The 15,643-nt window shown below is 41.7% G+C and overlaps 1 protein-coding gene across 1 annotated transcript in view; it reads right to left on the reverse strand.

Moving 5' to 3' along the window:
* Nucleotides 1-15,643, reverse strand: part of EBF2 (EBF transcription factor 2) — a gene marked incomplete at its 3' end in the record, with an annotated part of 179,035 nt that overhangs the window by 41,233 nt on the left and 122,159 nt on the right. The window contains exon 7 of the mRNA XM_084246202.1: nt 9,666-9,747. Within this exon, the coding sequence (XP_084102328.1) occupies nt 9,666-9,747 (82 nt within the window). The remainder of the gene's footprint in view (nt 1-9,665; nt 9,748-15,643) is intronic.

Raw genomic sequence — 15,643 nt, forward strand, 5'->3', positions numbered from 1 at the left:
ATTTGGGTTATTTTTCTCTCCACTCTGAATTTTTTTTTTTTTTTACTGCCTCTCCTTCTCAAAGATCTCACATCATGAGTTAGTTGTGTTACATAAGTCAGAGGAGGCCCAGCTTGGCTCTTACTCTGGCTAGTCTTTCTCAGCTCAGACCCAGGTGTTCTGACAAAGACCCTGAGTCTCACAGAGGAGGGTAAAAGAAAAAGAGAAGTCAAAATGAAAAATGTGTGGAATGACTAAACGATCAGCTCTTTGAAACAGAAGACAATCCCAATGTCTGTAGTCACTGGAGAACATTTACATTGGTTCGAAACCTCTCTCTATGGGTAGGTGTTTTTGCTTTGAAAACACACCAAAATTCTACCATTAGTCAGAGACACATTTCCCCTCCATCTCAATGAGGGTCATACGCCTCCTAGCTGAATGTGGAGCCTTTGGTAGTTTAATCTCAGTAAAGCTGCAGTGCAGAGCATTTACAGCACACTCAATGTTAAAGACTCTCTGATACATACTTACAAACATGCATGCTCCCAGCTAAATAAAATGGTCTCGAAAATTCCTGTTATTTTGCCAAGTATGGAGAAAATATTCTTTATGATATTTTACATCTGGAAATGGAATTAAATTCACAATGTGCTTTTCCTTTATAACTGTTCAGTTGCTATATATGTTATTTCAGCTTTCCCAAAGCATAACTGTTATGTGGGGTTTTATTTTCCACCTGTGGAAGGCGGAAAGGGATACGGAGACTATTAAAGGGACAGAGAAAATCAAGACAGATTTCTGGTTGTGTTGGGCAACCAAGTCTGGGTCTGGATTGTAAGAAGAAACACTATCTTGGTGTTTGTACACAGTGGCTAATTCTCACATTTGACACAGGGAATCTGATGAAACAATTTTGTCTAAGCCTCCATTCATTTAATCCAGGCTGACAACAAACAAACTGGCTACTGCAAATTCTCCACACCACTTTATTCTTGGCACACATCATATTTTCAAACCAGTTTTAAAGCCCAGAGTCTTCTTTATTACTAGACTCCAGAGTCTCCAAAATTACCTTTAAACACCTACCCCACAAGCATGGGTTATGTCTTTTCTTTTTTTAAGGAATTCCCATAATTCTTAGCAATCTCTGTTGTTTCATATTCCCTAAGGCTAAATTTTCTGTTCAGTTGAGTATCAAGTACTTAACAAGAGAACAAAAGTTGACTGCTATTGAGACTGACGTGGGGCATTCTGGGTTGCTCACATCAAGGGAGGGGGGACTGTGGCACTGATGACCAAACTCCTAAGAAGACACCTAAGTAACCAGACAGGGCTACCTTTTGGCCAACTAGAGATATTTGTTGACACTCCCTGGCACAGTGCTACAATGCTATGGAGGCTTACAATAAACATCATCACCAGTCCAAGGAGCTCACCATGCAATTGATAAAGCATAAAAACAATGCATGGAACCAGAAATATCATATATGTAGCACTAAATTCTGTGGTCACTATACACTCTAGGAATCCCAAGATGGGAAAAATAGTCTGAGTTGAAAGCAATAACAAACATTCTCATCAAGGAAATGAGATTTAGGATAGGCTTTGAAATTTTGAAATGAATTTTGTCACATAACTCAAGGCTACTGAAATGATTTTTCTGCCACTTGAAACAATTCTAATTAGCATAAGGGGAGTAGTATGCAAAAGAGCATCTCTGCTAGCATATTTTGGCAAATTTGGCTTAGGATGGATACCTTTTAGAACTTTGTTTTTTTTTTTTTTTTAAAGATTTATTTTATTTATGCATACAAGAGCTGGGGTAGGCCAGAGATGTGGGTGTGAGAGGATTCACCAGCGACAGAGTAGGGAACAGACAGGGAGATTGACCGAAGCACACTGCTGAGAGGAGCAGCGGGCGAGTCAGGAGAAGTCTGCTGCGCCATGTGGGCTGCTCCCAGGCTAGCCGGGGGATTGAATTCGTGCTGCAGAGGCTGCGGACAGCTTCATAGGTTACATCTTAACCCCTTGCACCACCAGGGAGGCCCTAGAGCTTTATTTTTAAGAAACAATTCAATGTGCCCAGAAATCACGTGGCAGTATTTTTATATCAGTCTTTCACGTCATCAGAGTCCAAAGATTACAAACCTGCTTTACAGTTAAATTTCTCAAAAGCTGTAGATACTTGCTACGTCTACCCTAGCTCATCTTATTTCATTGAACCCACTGCTTTTCCCATCTAAAATGTATGCCGCACGAGATGGTTATGGTCACGGTCAGTATTTTACTCACAGACAATTTAAAAGGCACAGGGAAGCCTTAACATATTTGAGGCAATTTCTGATTTGGCGTGGCCATACTCTTCCACCAAACTCTGTCCCCTAAGGACCTCATGAAACACCTGTTGAACTTCAAAAATCAGGAGTAAAAAAAAAAAATCAGGAGTAAGTAAGTACCAGAAGTAGCTGAAGCATCTATGCCCTCTTGTTGTATAACTCAGCTTTTCTTCCCAGGAAGTTCTATCTGGTTGTTCTGGAATGTGTTCATAGCTACGGCGGTCCAGAATCTCCTAAACTGTTTGGGCATTTAGTCTTTGTTTCCACCAAACTGAAATCTGCCATATCCTTCCCCAAAAGTGATGTAGGCAATGCCTGCTTTCAGATGCCCCCCTATCTCCCACAAATAACTCAAAACATTTCTTGTTCTGAGTTGGTCAGAAGTGGTCAGAATTTGATCAGAATTTCTCACCATCTTGATCCTTGCCTCCATTTGAGTCATGGAAAGTCAGGGATGGGGTGGCAGACGTTTATCCCATCAAATAGAGAAGAGCTTGAAGTAAACCACAGAAAGGCTTTCCCAAGCTTAAAGCATGAGAATACTCATGCTTGGACCCTCAGAGGGTCTTTGGACCCTCAGAGGTTTCTTTACCCCTCTTCAAATAGACAATATGTCTTTTCTTGGACTCTCTGGTTTGTTTTATCAGATAAGGAACTCACCTGTTGCTCAGAGAGGACATAAGTCAAGTGATTTTCATGAGGTACTTTAAAAACTGCTGCTCAGTAGCCCAGCACCCTTCGAAAAGAGATGAAATCACAGAGCAGCTGGCACAGCTCTTGTACGAAAAGATCTGAGCTGAAGAAACCTGCAGGCAGCTGGAGCTGTATTAAATTTTTACCATTTGGAGTTCATTTAAACTCTTGTTTCCCTCAACGGGTGTGAGAGAAACATTTAACATTTTTTATTTAAGGAAAATAGATGGTGGTGCCATTAAAAGGTTTTATATAAGAGCTGGGGGTTTAAAAACTCATAAGGGGTTGTTGGATGGATCTTGGCCCTGCTCCAAGACATGAGTAGCCCTGCCCTTTGCTCCTGCGCCATTTAGTCATGCAGACTAATGGCTATCGCCCAGCTGGTGGACTAGGTGTCTCTCATCCACATTCATTTCCCCACTGTTCCTGTGTGGCTGCTGCACCCAGCTTGTCCCACTAGCCAGTCCTCAGCCTCTCACCTCCTCCAACTCCCCCGGGATGTCAGTCAGTCCTCACATGGCTCACTTCCTTTCAGGCTGTGGAATGGATCTTTGGATCTTCCCTCGCTTCTCCCCACCCCCAAGCCTGTCTTCTCTCTTGCTCAAAGGTCTGACACACCTGTCAGATGTGTCCTCATCAAGGGCCAACTCTTCCCACATTCCCTTTCGGTCCTAGAAGATACCTTCCAGAAGGCCCATCCTGAGACTACGTGCAGACCTTTACAAACACAGGACTTTACTATTTTAAATGATTATAGCATTGGAGATGCTGCCAGCTCTGGAATTCCCTAACACGCAAGTTGATACTGCTGGATAGTAGGAAACCCCAGCCATGCACAGTGGTTGTGTCTGTTTTTAGCGTTTTTATTTATTTATTTTAAGATTTATTTATTTAAGCATACAAGAACTAGGGTACAGGCCAGAGGTGCAAGGGGTGAGAGGATTCACCAGAGGCAGAGTGGGGAGCAGAACAGGCAGATCTACTGAAATACACTGCTGAGGGGAGCAGCGGGCAAGACAGCAGAGGTCTGCTGCGCCATGTGGGTATCTCGCTGGCCATGGATCAAACTCGTGCTGCAGTGGCTGAGGATAGCTTCATAGTGTTGATGCTTAACCCCTTGTGCCACTGGGGAGACCCTTGCTTATTTTTTTAAAGAGTCCTTTTGGCGGGGTTGAGGAGGGGAAAAGAGAGAGGTAGGAAGGGATAAGCACCTAGACCTCTAATCTTCCCAATCTCAAGTAAATGATTTGCTGACATCAGTGTCCTATTAGAGCTGATGTGTGCAAGACTATTGCATACATCAGAAGACTATTCAGAAGCACATGCACACTTGCTATTATTCAAACGGCGGGGTCTTTCAGCTCCCACATCACTCGCACTTGACCACACTGCTGAGTTCTGGCAGGGAAGACAGACACGGCACTGCGCTGGGCCAGTGCTTCCAAGCAGGTCACTTCCAGAAGCACAGCTAGGCTCTGTAAGTCACTCCTTTCTTTCACTTTTCTTATCTCCCCACCAGGATGTAAATCCCCCAGGGGCAGGGAATTTTACCTGTTTTGCTGGGTGATGTATCTCCAGCACCAGATTAGTGCCTGGCACGCAGAATTCCCTTAATAATGTTGGTTGGGTGAATGAATAAATGAATGCAATGAGTCTCTGTTTTCAGTGTGACTTGGAACAGAGCCAGCTAGCCTATCTATGAGAGTGATTTAGCAACAATAGCCCTGATTGTTGTCAACTTCTACTGTGTTTTAGAATTTGAATGTGGGAAATGACAACATGCCTAACTCCTCCTTTTCTTGGTTTGACTTTCTTGGGGTTTTAAAATTGCTTGCTCTCCACCCACAATACATAGAAATAAAGAATGGGGTTCATTATGTCATAACAGTCCTGTCAGCTTAAAGCAGAAATACATTACCTTTCCTTCACTGAGCTGTTAATTTGGATGTTACACCTAATTGTTTCATTTCAAGGAGGCAGGAGTGGTTTTCTGCCTGCATGGCCCACGGATTTACATACTTTGGGGGGGTGGGGGGGTTCCCTGAAATATTTTCTTTTTTTCCCCTCTCTCTTAAAAATTCATTGAATAACAATGTGTTGAGCATTGTACTAGGCACTAGGGAAATATACAAAATAAAACATATTAATACCCTCAAGCAGCACACTGTCTATTAGAAAGACAAACATTAATCGCAAGACAATGTGATCGATGGCAGAGCAGGGGCTTGTGGAGAATGGCAAGTTGGCACGGATGGAGGAGACAATAACTCTGCCAGGAAGAGTCAGAAAATGGCTCACAAAGGAGGTGACACTCAGGGGTGGTCTTGAAACATGAGGAGGAGTCACACGTTGGATGAGGGTGACGGGTTCTCAGGCAGGGGGGCCAACATGTGGAAAGTTTCCAAGATATAATAGAAATCAAAGAGGTGTGCCTGGTGAGCAGTGGGCATATGGAAACATCAGAAGATGGCGTGGAGAAGAGCCGCCTGGTATGAAGACAGCTCTCAGCCATGCCCTTTTAAATAGAAGCTTCTGGCTATGGATAGCACAAATGTGTAACATGTTAAGCAGAGGGGTGATATGTTTTAAAAGCTAACTTTGGCAGCAGAACTGAGACTGGATGAGACAAGGATGGAGTAGAGGCAAGGGTGGAGCACAGTTTCTCAGCAGAGAGAGATGGCTTTAGCAGATACTTAGAAGGAAGAAGTGACACTTTTAACAATCAACAAGGAGGGGCTGGTTTGGAGTACGGAGTTCAGCTGTGAACATGTGCTCATTAGTCATCCCAGGGAAGATGCCCAGGAGGGAGGTAGAGCTGAATGTCTGCAGCTCCCAAGTAGGGTGGATCTGAGAAAATGGATCCAGGAGTCATCCAGAACAGATGGCATTTAAGCCAAGAAAGAGAGATCTTCAGCAAAAGTTTCAAGTGGGGTGGTCTGCATTGTAATGGTTAGATTCCATGGAAGATGCCCATTCATTGTTAGGTGAATTTCAAGTTTTTAGAACAGCGGTGTATGGAAACCCTTAGAAATGTTTCAAGAGGCCCAACAACCTCTGGAATTTTAAGCAAAACTTAGGTGTAGCCATTTGTTAGGACAAAAACTATAGCTTTTACCAGATTCTCAAGGGAATCTGAGCCAAAAACAGGTTAAATTCATTGTGTTTTGATATTTTATATGACCACGATACTTAGGACGCCACCTTAATTAAAGGAAGGTTTGACTTAGGCTAGGAAATAAGTTGATAAAATATTTTTTTCTCAACTGATCATTTTCAGTAAGACAATTCAGATTCCACCAGCATTTTGGGGGTAGGAGAAAGAGGCAATCAGAGAAAGGAGAGCTTAGGTGGATTCATGATTTGATTAGAGACATTTTATATTTCTATCCATTGAGATCAAAGCCTCACAAAAGAATACTTCAGATAAAATCTCTGATCCTATAATAAAAGTAGAGAATTGAGACAATTTTCTTCATGGTTTACAATCATTACCTTTGTTATTCTGAATGAGAATTCAGGAATTCCTAAGTTACCATCCATTCAGATCACTCTCCCTAGCACCATGATTTCCGGCTATCTCTGGTTTTGTTTCATATTTTGAACTTGATCCAAATTTCTCACTTGACTGTTATAGCACATAAGCCTTTCTCCATAATAGCCTTCTCTGTGTAAGAGAGCTTTCATTGATTTTATTATTTCATTTAATATTTCATTTAATAGAATCTGAGTATAGTACAACAGTACAAGAGTTGCCAATTCTTTTGTACACCAAAGGACACTATCAAGAATGTGTGAAAAGTCAGTAAGAAAATGAGAAAAAAATGTTTGCAAATCACATTTCTAATAAGGGATAGCGTCTCAAAAATATAAAGAACTTTTAAAACTCAACAGTTAAAAAAACAACCCAACTTAAAAATAATAAAAGCATTTAAATGAACATTTGTCCAAAGAAGATATATGAATGGTCAATAAATAAATACATGAAAAGATGCTCAACGTCATTAATCATTGGGAAAATGTACATCAAAACCACAATGAGATACCACTTGACACTCACAGAATGGGTAGGCTACAAAAAATAGAAAACAAGTGTTGATAAAGATGTGGAGAAAATGGAACCTTCGTACATTGTTGATGGGATTACAAAATGGTGCCACCACTGTGGAAAAATTTGGCAGTTCCTCAAAAAGTTAAAGATAGCGTTTCTGTATGACCCAGAAATTCTACTCTTAGGAATATACCCAAGAGAACTGAAAACATATGTTCATCAAAAGGAAAAAAAGCAAACTTGTACAGAAATGTTCATAGTTGTATTATTTATAATAGCCAAAAAGTAGGAACAACCCAAGTGCTCATCAACACATGCAGAGATAATTAAAACATGGCATAGTCTTACAATGGAATATTATTTGGCCATAAAAAGTAATGAAATATTGACACATGCAGTAACATAAATGAACCACAAAAACATTGTGCTAAGTGAAAAAAGCCAGGCATGAAAGGTCACCTATTATAGGACTCCATTTATATTACATGCAACAGACAAATCATAGAGACAGAAAGTAGGATCAGTGGTTGCCAGTGACTGGGGAGAGAAGGGAATTGGAAGTTACAATATTTCTTTTGGGGGTAATGGAAATGTTCCAGAATTATATAGTGGTGATGGTTGTACAATTCTGCAAATATATTAAAAGCCACTGAACTGCATACTTTACAATGGTTAGAAATGTGAATGGTATGTTATATGGATATTTCCTAATTTAAAAAATGCCAAAAAATGCTAATTTACTTTAGCTCTGTCCCAGAACTAAGACAATCATAAAGTCTACAAACTTCTTAAAAATCATTTTCCTTGTCTTTGCAAAAGTCAAACATTTTTACATGGGATGACAATTTCACATCATCTTGAGATTAACAATATAATCTGTGAAAAACAGGCACCTAGAAAAACCTCACTTAGTAAATAACTGAAGAAGTAAAAGAAATACTAGCATGATTTGCTTAGTGAGCACATCCCTCAAATTTGAGATAAATAAAATGACAAGGCATTCTAATTAAAAGCCTCTTCAATATGAAAGTATTCTCTTCGGAAGTGATGGCAGAAGAGGGGATGTAAGAAAACCAAACTGCCAACTTCCTCACCCTGCCTTGTTCCTTTCGGAAGTGAAAGGGTCATTGGGGTGCTGTGGGATTTTTTTGAATTTCACTCTTCTTTGGACTGAAAGTACTTGCATTGCATTTGGGGAAACTGGATGCCACCACATGCAATGTTCCTGCTTGATCTCCAAGCCCACTCATTTTATTTCTACTTGCCTTCCTATCACACAGCAGGGTGGGGATGCTGTAGGATGGAAAGGAGCAGCTTCGCTTTGGTAAGGGAGGCCAGTCATAGTGGCACGTAACGAACAAAAATGACCTGATCCCAGCCTGATTATCTGATAACCAGGATGTGGCAAAAAAAAAATTACAGAAATCTTTTTTTTCAAAGTAGCTGTCACTGGCCTTCTGAGTGCCCAACACCTCTATTAACTCTTTGGTGACTCCATCCCTACCTTCTTAAACCACAGAAGCTCTTTGAGTGACAGGCAGGAGCAGCTACTTAATTTGTGGGGTCTGGTACAAAAAGAATACATGCAGCCCCTTGATCGGAAATTATTAAGAATACAAAAAGGTAAAGCAAAGCTTATACCTCACAGCTGCATACGGTGAAAACCCATGGCCTGGTGGCAAGAGTTTGTCAGACAGATCCCCAGGCTCCTGGCTCCTCCACCTCTTTCCTGTGATTAGAGGCGAATTTCGCAAACTCCCCAAACCTCGCCTCCCTCACCTGAAACCTGAGGCTGATTATCCCCATCTCTCAAGTTGCTGCCTGGATTTTTTTTAAGCCTCAAGCTCAAATACTATGGTTTAACATGTTTTAATTTTCAGGAGGGGGGAAGGGGAAGGGAGCACTGTGTATTTTGATTGGGCATGAACGGCAGGAAAGGCATTTGGTGAATTAAATAGGGGTCCTTGGAAATTAAGGCAAGGGACCATGAGGGGCTGTAGTTGCTCTCATCTCCAGCCTGACACACTTTGCCCGGCTGTGTTTTTATTAGCTCCTATCCCCAGTACATCAGTGGCAAGGGTGATGAAACCGGTGGCAGATTTAACTGCCAGGCAGCTGGGTCACTGTCCCGTGGGTCTTGTTGTCATCTGCAATCTTAAAGTGACCACGGCTGTTTGGGCTGCTGCTTTCCAAAGGACTCAGGGAGAGAGCACTGAATAGTTAATAGGAAGAAAAGGGAAGGAAGAGGCTGTTGCTTGCAGAAAGCACAGAGAAGCTGCTTTGAAAAATCCCAAGGTGGCTGAATATCAAGAACATGGCTCCTGCTGTGGGCAGCTGTGTGTGCGAAGGGCAGCCTGGGGGCTTAAAATCAAATCTCCAGCCTGGGTTGGTGCCCTCCTCTGGGGCACTGGCGATGGCCACAGAAGGCCTAACCACTACAAAATGAAGACCCCTCGATCCTATCAGATGAGGGTTATCATTTAGAGTTGTCTGTTCTGATTGTTAGCAGCAGCAGAGAATAATGTTTTCTAGAGAAAAAGAGAAAGTGCTAAGGAAAGGGAAAACAGGATGACTTATTTAACAGGAAAGAACGGCAGGCCCCTTACCTGAAACCTCCTCATGTCCCTTGGGTTTCCTGCTGTTTTCAAACAATTCTGATTGCACTTGAGGAAAAATTTTAAAAAGAATCTGTGAAGAGAAAGCAATGTGTTACATTTTTAAGTAAACGTTTTTTAAAGAGAGCCTCTATCTGCATTGTTTTTGATTTGATTTGAAAGTGATTGGATTTCAGGTCTGGGGAATTTCAGTTGTCCTGCCACCAAAGAGCATGCTGACCCTCTTGCAATTTTGCAAATTCGGATGTTTTCAGTTGCAAGCCCTGCGCAGCCCATGCTCCCTGGCGTTTAAGCACTATGAAGTGGTTCCCAAGCAGGGTTCTGGGGTAGACACCCTCTCTGAGTTGTGAGGGTGCTCTCTCCAGCCTCCCACACCCCCCGCCCCCATAAAAAGGCTTCAGAAGCAGCAGTGACTCCTGCCGTGCAAAAATGTCTTGCTTCGGGGTTAAAAATGGCATGGCTTAGGCTAGAGTCCCAGGGTCCCTGCCTTATATGGCTCTCCACCAGCCACACACACTCACACCTCACACACAAAGGGCGTCTGATATTTTCAACCAATGTGCATAAAATCAAGAAATGACATGTTACCACCCAGTCAGTCTGCGCAAGCACACACTGGGGGTTTTACGGTTCATAACAATTGTGAATATCCTCTCAGATGTTCTATAGGTTACCCAGAAAAAATAAGCAGGCACAGAATAAGAGTCTGAGGTTATCATTTGTAAGACTTATTCTTAAGCCGATATTCTCTTAAATAACCTATTTGTATAATTTTAAAATCAGGCATCTTTCATCAGACAAGTGTATCAGCCAAAAAAAAGTAGCCTTCTCAGCCATTTACCTATTTAATGTTTGGAATTTTTTTGCAAAATACAATAAGTTTTTCATTTCACTTGCAGAGTCCTTTTCCTTAAAAAAAAAAAAAAAAAAAAAAAAAAAAATCCAGCTTTTGCAGCGTTAAAGTCCCAGGTGAGCTAGGCCTATTTCCCTTTCTGTTACTATGACAACGAAATTTTACCGCAGTCCCAAAGTCCCTTCAGAACTCTCACATCCATGCCTTGAATTAGAACTTTAAAGGAAAAGATAGACATTTTTCCCAGGATTTGCCAACAAAAATAAGTAGAAATCAACAATGCTTCAGAAAATTCTATTTTAAAGCAACGGCTGGTGAGATGCTCTCACTGAGAACTTCTGTTTATTTTTATTTTTTTAATGATCACAAAAGAATTAGCAAGGACGCCAATTAATTGTATTTATCACTTAAAAAAAAAAAACCATGGAAAGATAAACAGTCGCTGATGAAGGAGGGGAGAAGGGGAATCATATTCTTCAGAGTGTTTTCTGTATTCCAGGCTCTTCTGCACTCAATTTGTTAAAAATATTTGACCGAGTGTTCCAGACCCCGTCTATGAGAAAGGTTGGGTGTGAATTTGGAAATAACAGCTAAATATTTTCCCCAATATTTTATATCATCTGCTTTTCACGTCTCCCGGGTGGGAGGTCAGGTGTTGTTTCCTGGGCCCTGAAGGTGGGGGGGTCTTTATCGGGGTGCCTCTAGGTGACAAAGCAGAGAAAAATGTTTCCTAGTGCTTTACTCACTGTTCACATCCACAACTGGCTTCTGCTTTCTAAAGTGCCCTGAAATGTCTGCCATGGCCTCGGAATGCCTTAGAAAGGCTAGCTGCTTTTAGTTACGAAAAGATTGGTCAGAATTCCAACAGTTTCCTTTTTTAGGGGGAAAGATTCCTCCGTTCATGCATTCCTAGCGGAGTCAGCCACGGCCACTGACAACGCACTGAGGTGCTCTCAGGATGCACTTGAACTTGCCTTTTTCTCGCTGGAGTCTTTCCAAACAATGGCCCCCACCCCATACCACAGGTCCCTCCAACACCCCCATTGTTGATTTATATCTTTTCCCCCACAGAAACCAGCAGAGAGCTTTTTCCTTACTAACTCTTTGATTTGGGGAAAGTTTTGCTACAGCTGGGCTCCCTATAAAGCCTGCTGTGTGTTAGTCCTCCCCTTGCTCACCACCCCCCTTCTCTGAAATATACCTGGTGAAAACATTAATGTTCAGGAAGGTATTATTACATGAATGGTGTGGTAGGTGGAGATAAATGTTTTCATAAAATCAAATTGATTTAGGGAAACAAGGGGCCTGCTGAAAGGCTTTATTCACTTAAAATTAGGACCCTTAACAGTTTTTTGGAAGGAAAACATCCAGCATTGACTCTTTCCCTGGCCTGAGGTCTGAGAGTGTATCCTACACACCAAGGATATAACATTCTAGTTCACAAAGGGGAAGAGGCAGGTCAAGGAAGGAAGGTGAGTGAGTGGGTAGAAATTCTCTACAATGGTATTGTGCTTTCTAAAAGGAGGCTTCTAAATGACCTGGGTATTTGATAAGTAAACCTCAAAATTAATTAAAGGAAGTTTTAGAGCTTACTGACATTCATTTCTCCTCTTCCTTTTACAGATGTCTCCCACCCCTCCCCACGGCCCCCTCCACCCATCCTGCTCAGGGTCTTGATACAGACCCTTTACTAACCACACTATCCATTAACCAGAGTAACTTGCAGGGAACAAATCCCCTGGGTCTAGATCCCTCCGAAGTCAAAGCTGCCTGGAAAATGTCAACTCTCTCTATTCCAAAGGGGAAACCAAAGTGAATTACAAGATTCAGACCAAATGTACAGATCCTCATCAGGATGGAAGTTCTTATTCCACTTTCTCCAAACATTGTTGTCAACATTACTATTATAACCAGCTAGGGGGGTTCGCTAGGGGGGTTCGCTCTGCAAGGCTTCTGATTTCATTGTTTAACACTGACCACTGACCACTATTGGTTAATCTTTGTTTTAGAAAGAGGAGTAGAAAGGTGGGGTCAAAATGTGAACTCAAGCCCTCAGATTGCAATTGGATTCCTAGGCCAACTGAGGCAATATAATGTAGCAAAAGACATTCCCTCACACCACAAACATGCACTAAATGCTCCTTGTGTGCCAGACTTGACCTGCCTCAGCTAACCATGTAACCAAGTCACCTCACTTCTCTGTTTGTTCAGAGGAAGGCTTAACTGGATCATTTCCAGCATTAATATTCTACCATTGCAGGGGAAATGCAAAGTTGAAAACCTCCCGAGAGGGCTACTTTGGGGGAAGAAACCACTGAAGACTAAAGACCACGACTTATGGAAGTTCAAGTGGGGTGGGAACGAATAGGTCTGAGAGAAAGGTCAAACCCACTGATTAGACACTGTGAATAAAAAAATTAGTGGGGGCAGTTGATGGGCACTAAATGGGGCATCTTGGCTGACCCCTTGGCCAGAGTTGGTGGCACCCCGAAGGGCAGATTGTCTCTTAGGGCCCTTCCTCTCTGCTTCTGAGGCAGGAGAAGGTAGATTAGGAATATCACAGATCAGAGCCATCTCTGTCCCTGCTCATCATCCTGTGTGGTCCAGCAGCTGAAGGGTCCAGGGGTCACAGTGGGGAGGGAAAGAAGGCTTGCAAAAGTATACTCCTTGCTATGCTCTGAGCTACGTGCTTGAGATACAATGCCTCATTTATTTCTCACAACAACCCTAGGAGTGACAAATCATCTCACAGCCAGGAAAAACAAAGGCACCAAGAATTTCAGAAATTTGCTCAAGATCACACAGCTTGTAAGTGGCAGAAACAAGAATTTTAACCTGAGTCTTCCTGCACCAATTAGATTGTGGTGATGGTTACACAACTCTGTGAATATACTAAAAACCACTACACCGTATACTTTGAATGGGTGAACTTTATAGTATGTAAATTACATGTTTAAAAGAGACTCAGAAAACACGGGCTGAAAAAAGGTGAAGGAGAGCAAGAGGACTGTAACACCCCGAGAGGAAAACATTAAGTCAAAGATAGTCACAAGGAAGCAAGCAAGTGCTTAATACTGAAACTCTCTGCTGAATTCATTGATTCACTCATCTGATCAATAGGCATTCCGTGTGTAGTTTGTGCCATGAGGCAAAAGAGACAGACAAAATCCTTGCCCTCATGAAGCAAATAACCAAGCTGTTTACAATATGTTTATTTGGATTCTGAGATGAGTCTGGAGACCCCTCAATATGGTCTGAGTACCTAGAACCCAGGAAATCACTTCCTCCTCCTCCAATTTCAAAACTCAGCACTTCTCAAGAATGGACCAAACAATGGCAACTCTAGGCATATCCTGAACCCATGACAAATGAAAACCAAGATTCCGACTAGATACACAGTCTAACGCTCAGCAGAGCTAAGGTCCAGCGATGCAGGCAACAGAGTCTTTAAACCACAAGAAAAGCAACTACTTAATATTCACGCCAGGCTCTGAGATTATAACCAATGGCCTGACTACTCCAAAAGCCAACGTATTTCTCCAGACTTGTGGAAGAATCATTCAACTTGCCTCCAATTTGAAATCCAAAGATCTAGTACCTTCTGAAAAAGAACAATGTAAAAAATCTTTAGGAAAGCACAAAAGCTTCCTTCAAAAAAATATATTAGATAGGGGATGTATATCAGAGGATGTAAACTTAGCATTGATAACAGCTACCATTGTGCCATGCCCTACTCTGTACAAAGTGATCTGTAAATGATCTTTTCACTTTGCAACTTAGTTCCTTATTCCCTTAAAAAGTCTAATTCTTCCTACCCTGGGAACAGCTTTTTTGATGACATGACCATATCTTCTGAACCATGGAAGTGAAAATACCAAGACTGTCCCAGGGCCACAAGCCATATCTTGTTCTCTGTCTGCAGTGATGGCCACATAAGCAGCTAGAGTCACTGAAGCCTGCGCCATATAGTGAGCTGATGCAGCCTCACAACCCATATAGGTGCTTAAAGGTCTGTGTCTATTGATTTTTGAGAAAGACACATTTTATCTGGATTAACTGCTAAACCGCTTTTCCCAGAGTCCAATAAATTAAAATATAATTGGTTTCCACTCTGTGTGCATGCTTTTGAAAAGAAAATAACTCTTTTTCCTTAAAACATTCTCCTACCCTTTCCAAGAACTGCCAACTACAGGGATAGGTTGGTTACATCAGAAGATCACATTTGAAAGGAATGGTAGTTGCTTCTCTTCTCCCAGATCCTTGCAAGCTCACATCCTTCAGGGAACCAGACAGAGTAAAAGGCAATTCTGGATGCACACACCTATTTTCTCACACCCTGAGTGAGAAAATAGGGAGTATTGAGGCACACTCTGCCCTGTATGGTAGGGAAACTCCAAGGTGATTGGTTTCTGCCTGAATCAGTGGAAAACTGTTTTTAGTCTAGGTCTTAACTCTCATATTTTCTTTGAACCCTCTTATCACAGAGTATATATTCTTCCCCCCAACAAAAGCCCCCAATAGAATCCAAATCCAAGCATCTGGAATAAGGTGAAGGGCAACCCTGACTTTAGCTTGAAGATAATACGTCTTGATAAATCTCTTGATTGTTGGGGGCGTCAGTTCAGACTAGAAATGGCCCTGAAACTCTGGACCTTGTGAAGACTCTGACTCAATTACACAATAACAGAGAGACTCTGGAAAGGTCAAACTCCCAACTGACTCCTGCTACACCCTAAAACCTTGACTGCAGAGGGTCTGAGAATGCTTGGTACTTTAGATCTGGTTAAGAAAGATGGCAGCTGACACAGTAATCCAAGAAGATCCATGGAAAGGGAAGATAATTTAAAATTTTTGACTGGTTTCTTTAGGTTTAAGCCAAAACTCATTTTTATAAGCTGATTTTCCATGTATTCCATTTTTTTAAACAACCTCTTAAAATACAAATACATGATAGTGCACGGTGAAGGGTACATTGGTGAAGGAAAATCTATGGGGACTACACCTGAGGGGGTGGGGGGAAGCAAATATTGTTTAAAAATAAATAATGATGTAAAAAATAAATTTTAAATAAATTTTTTAAAATACAGACACATGAGCAGGGTAAGGATGGAATCTT

The sequence above is a fragment of the Talpa europaea genome, assembly GCF_964194135.1.
Source record: "Talpa europaea genome assembly, chromosome: 10".
Taxonomy (NCBI): domain Eukaryota; kingdom Metazoa; phylum Chordata; class Mammalia; order Eulipotyphla; family Talpidae; genus Talpa; species Talpa europaea.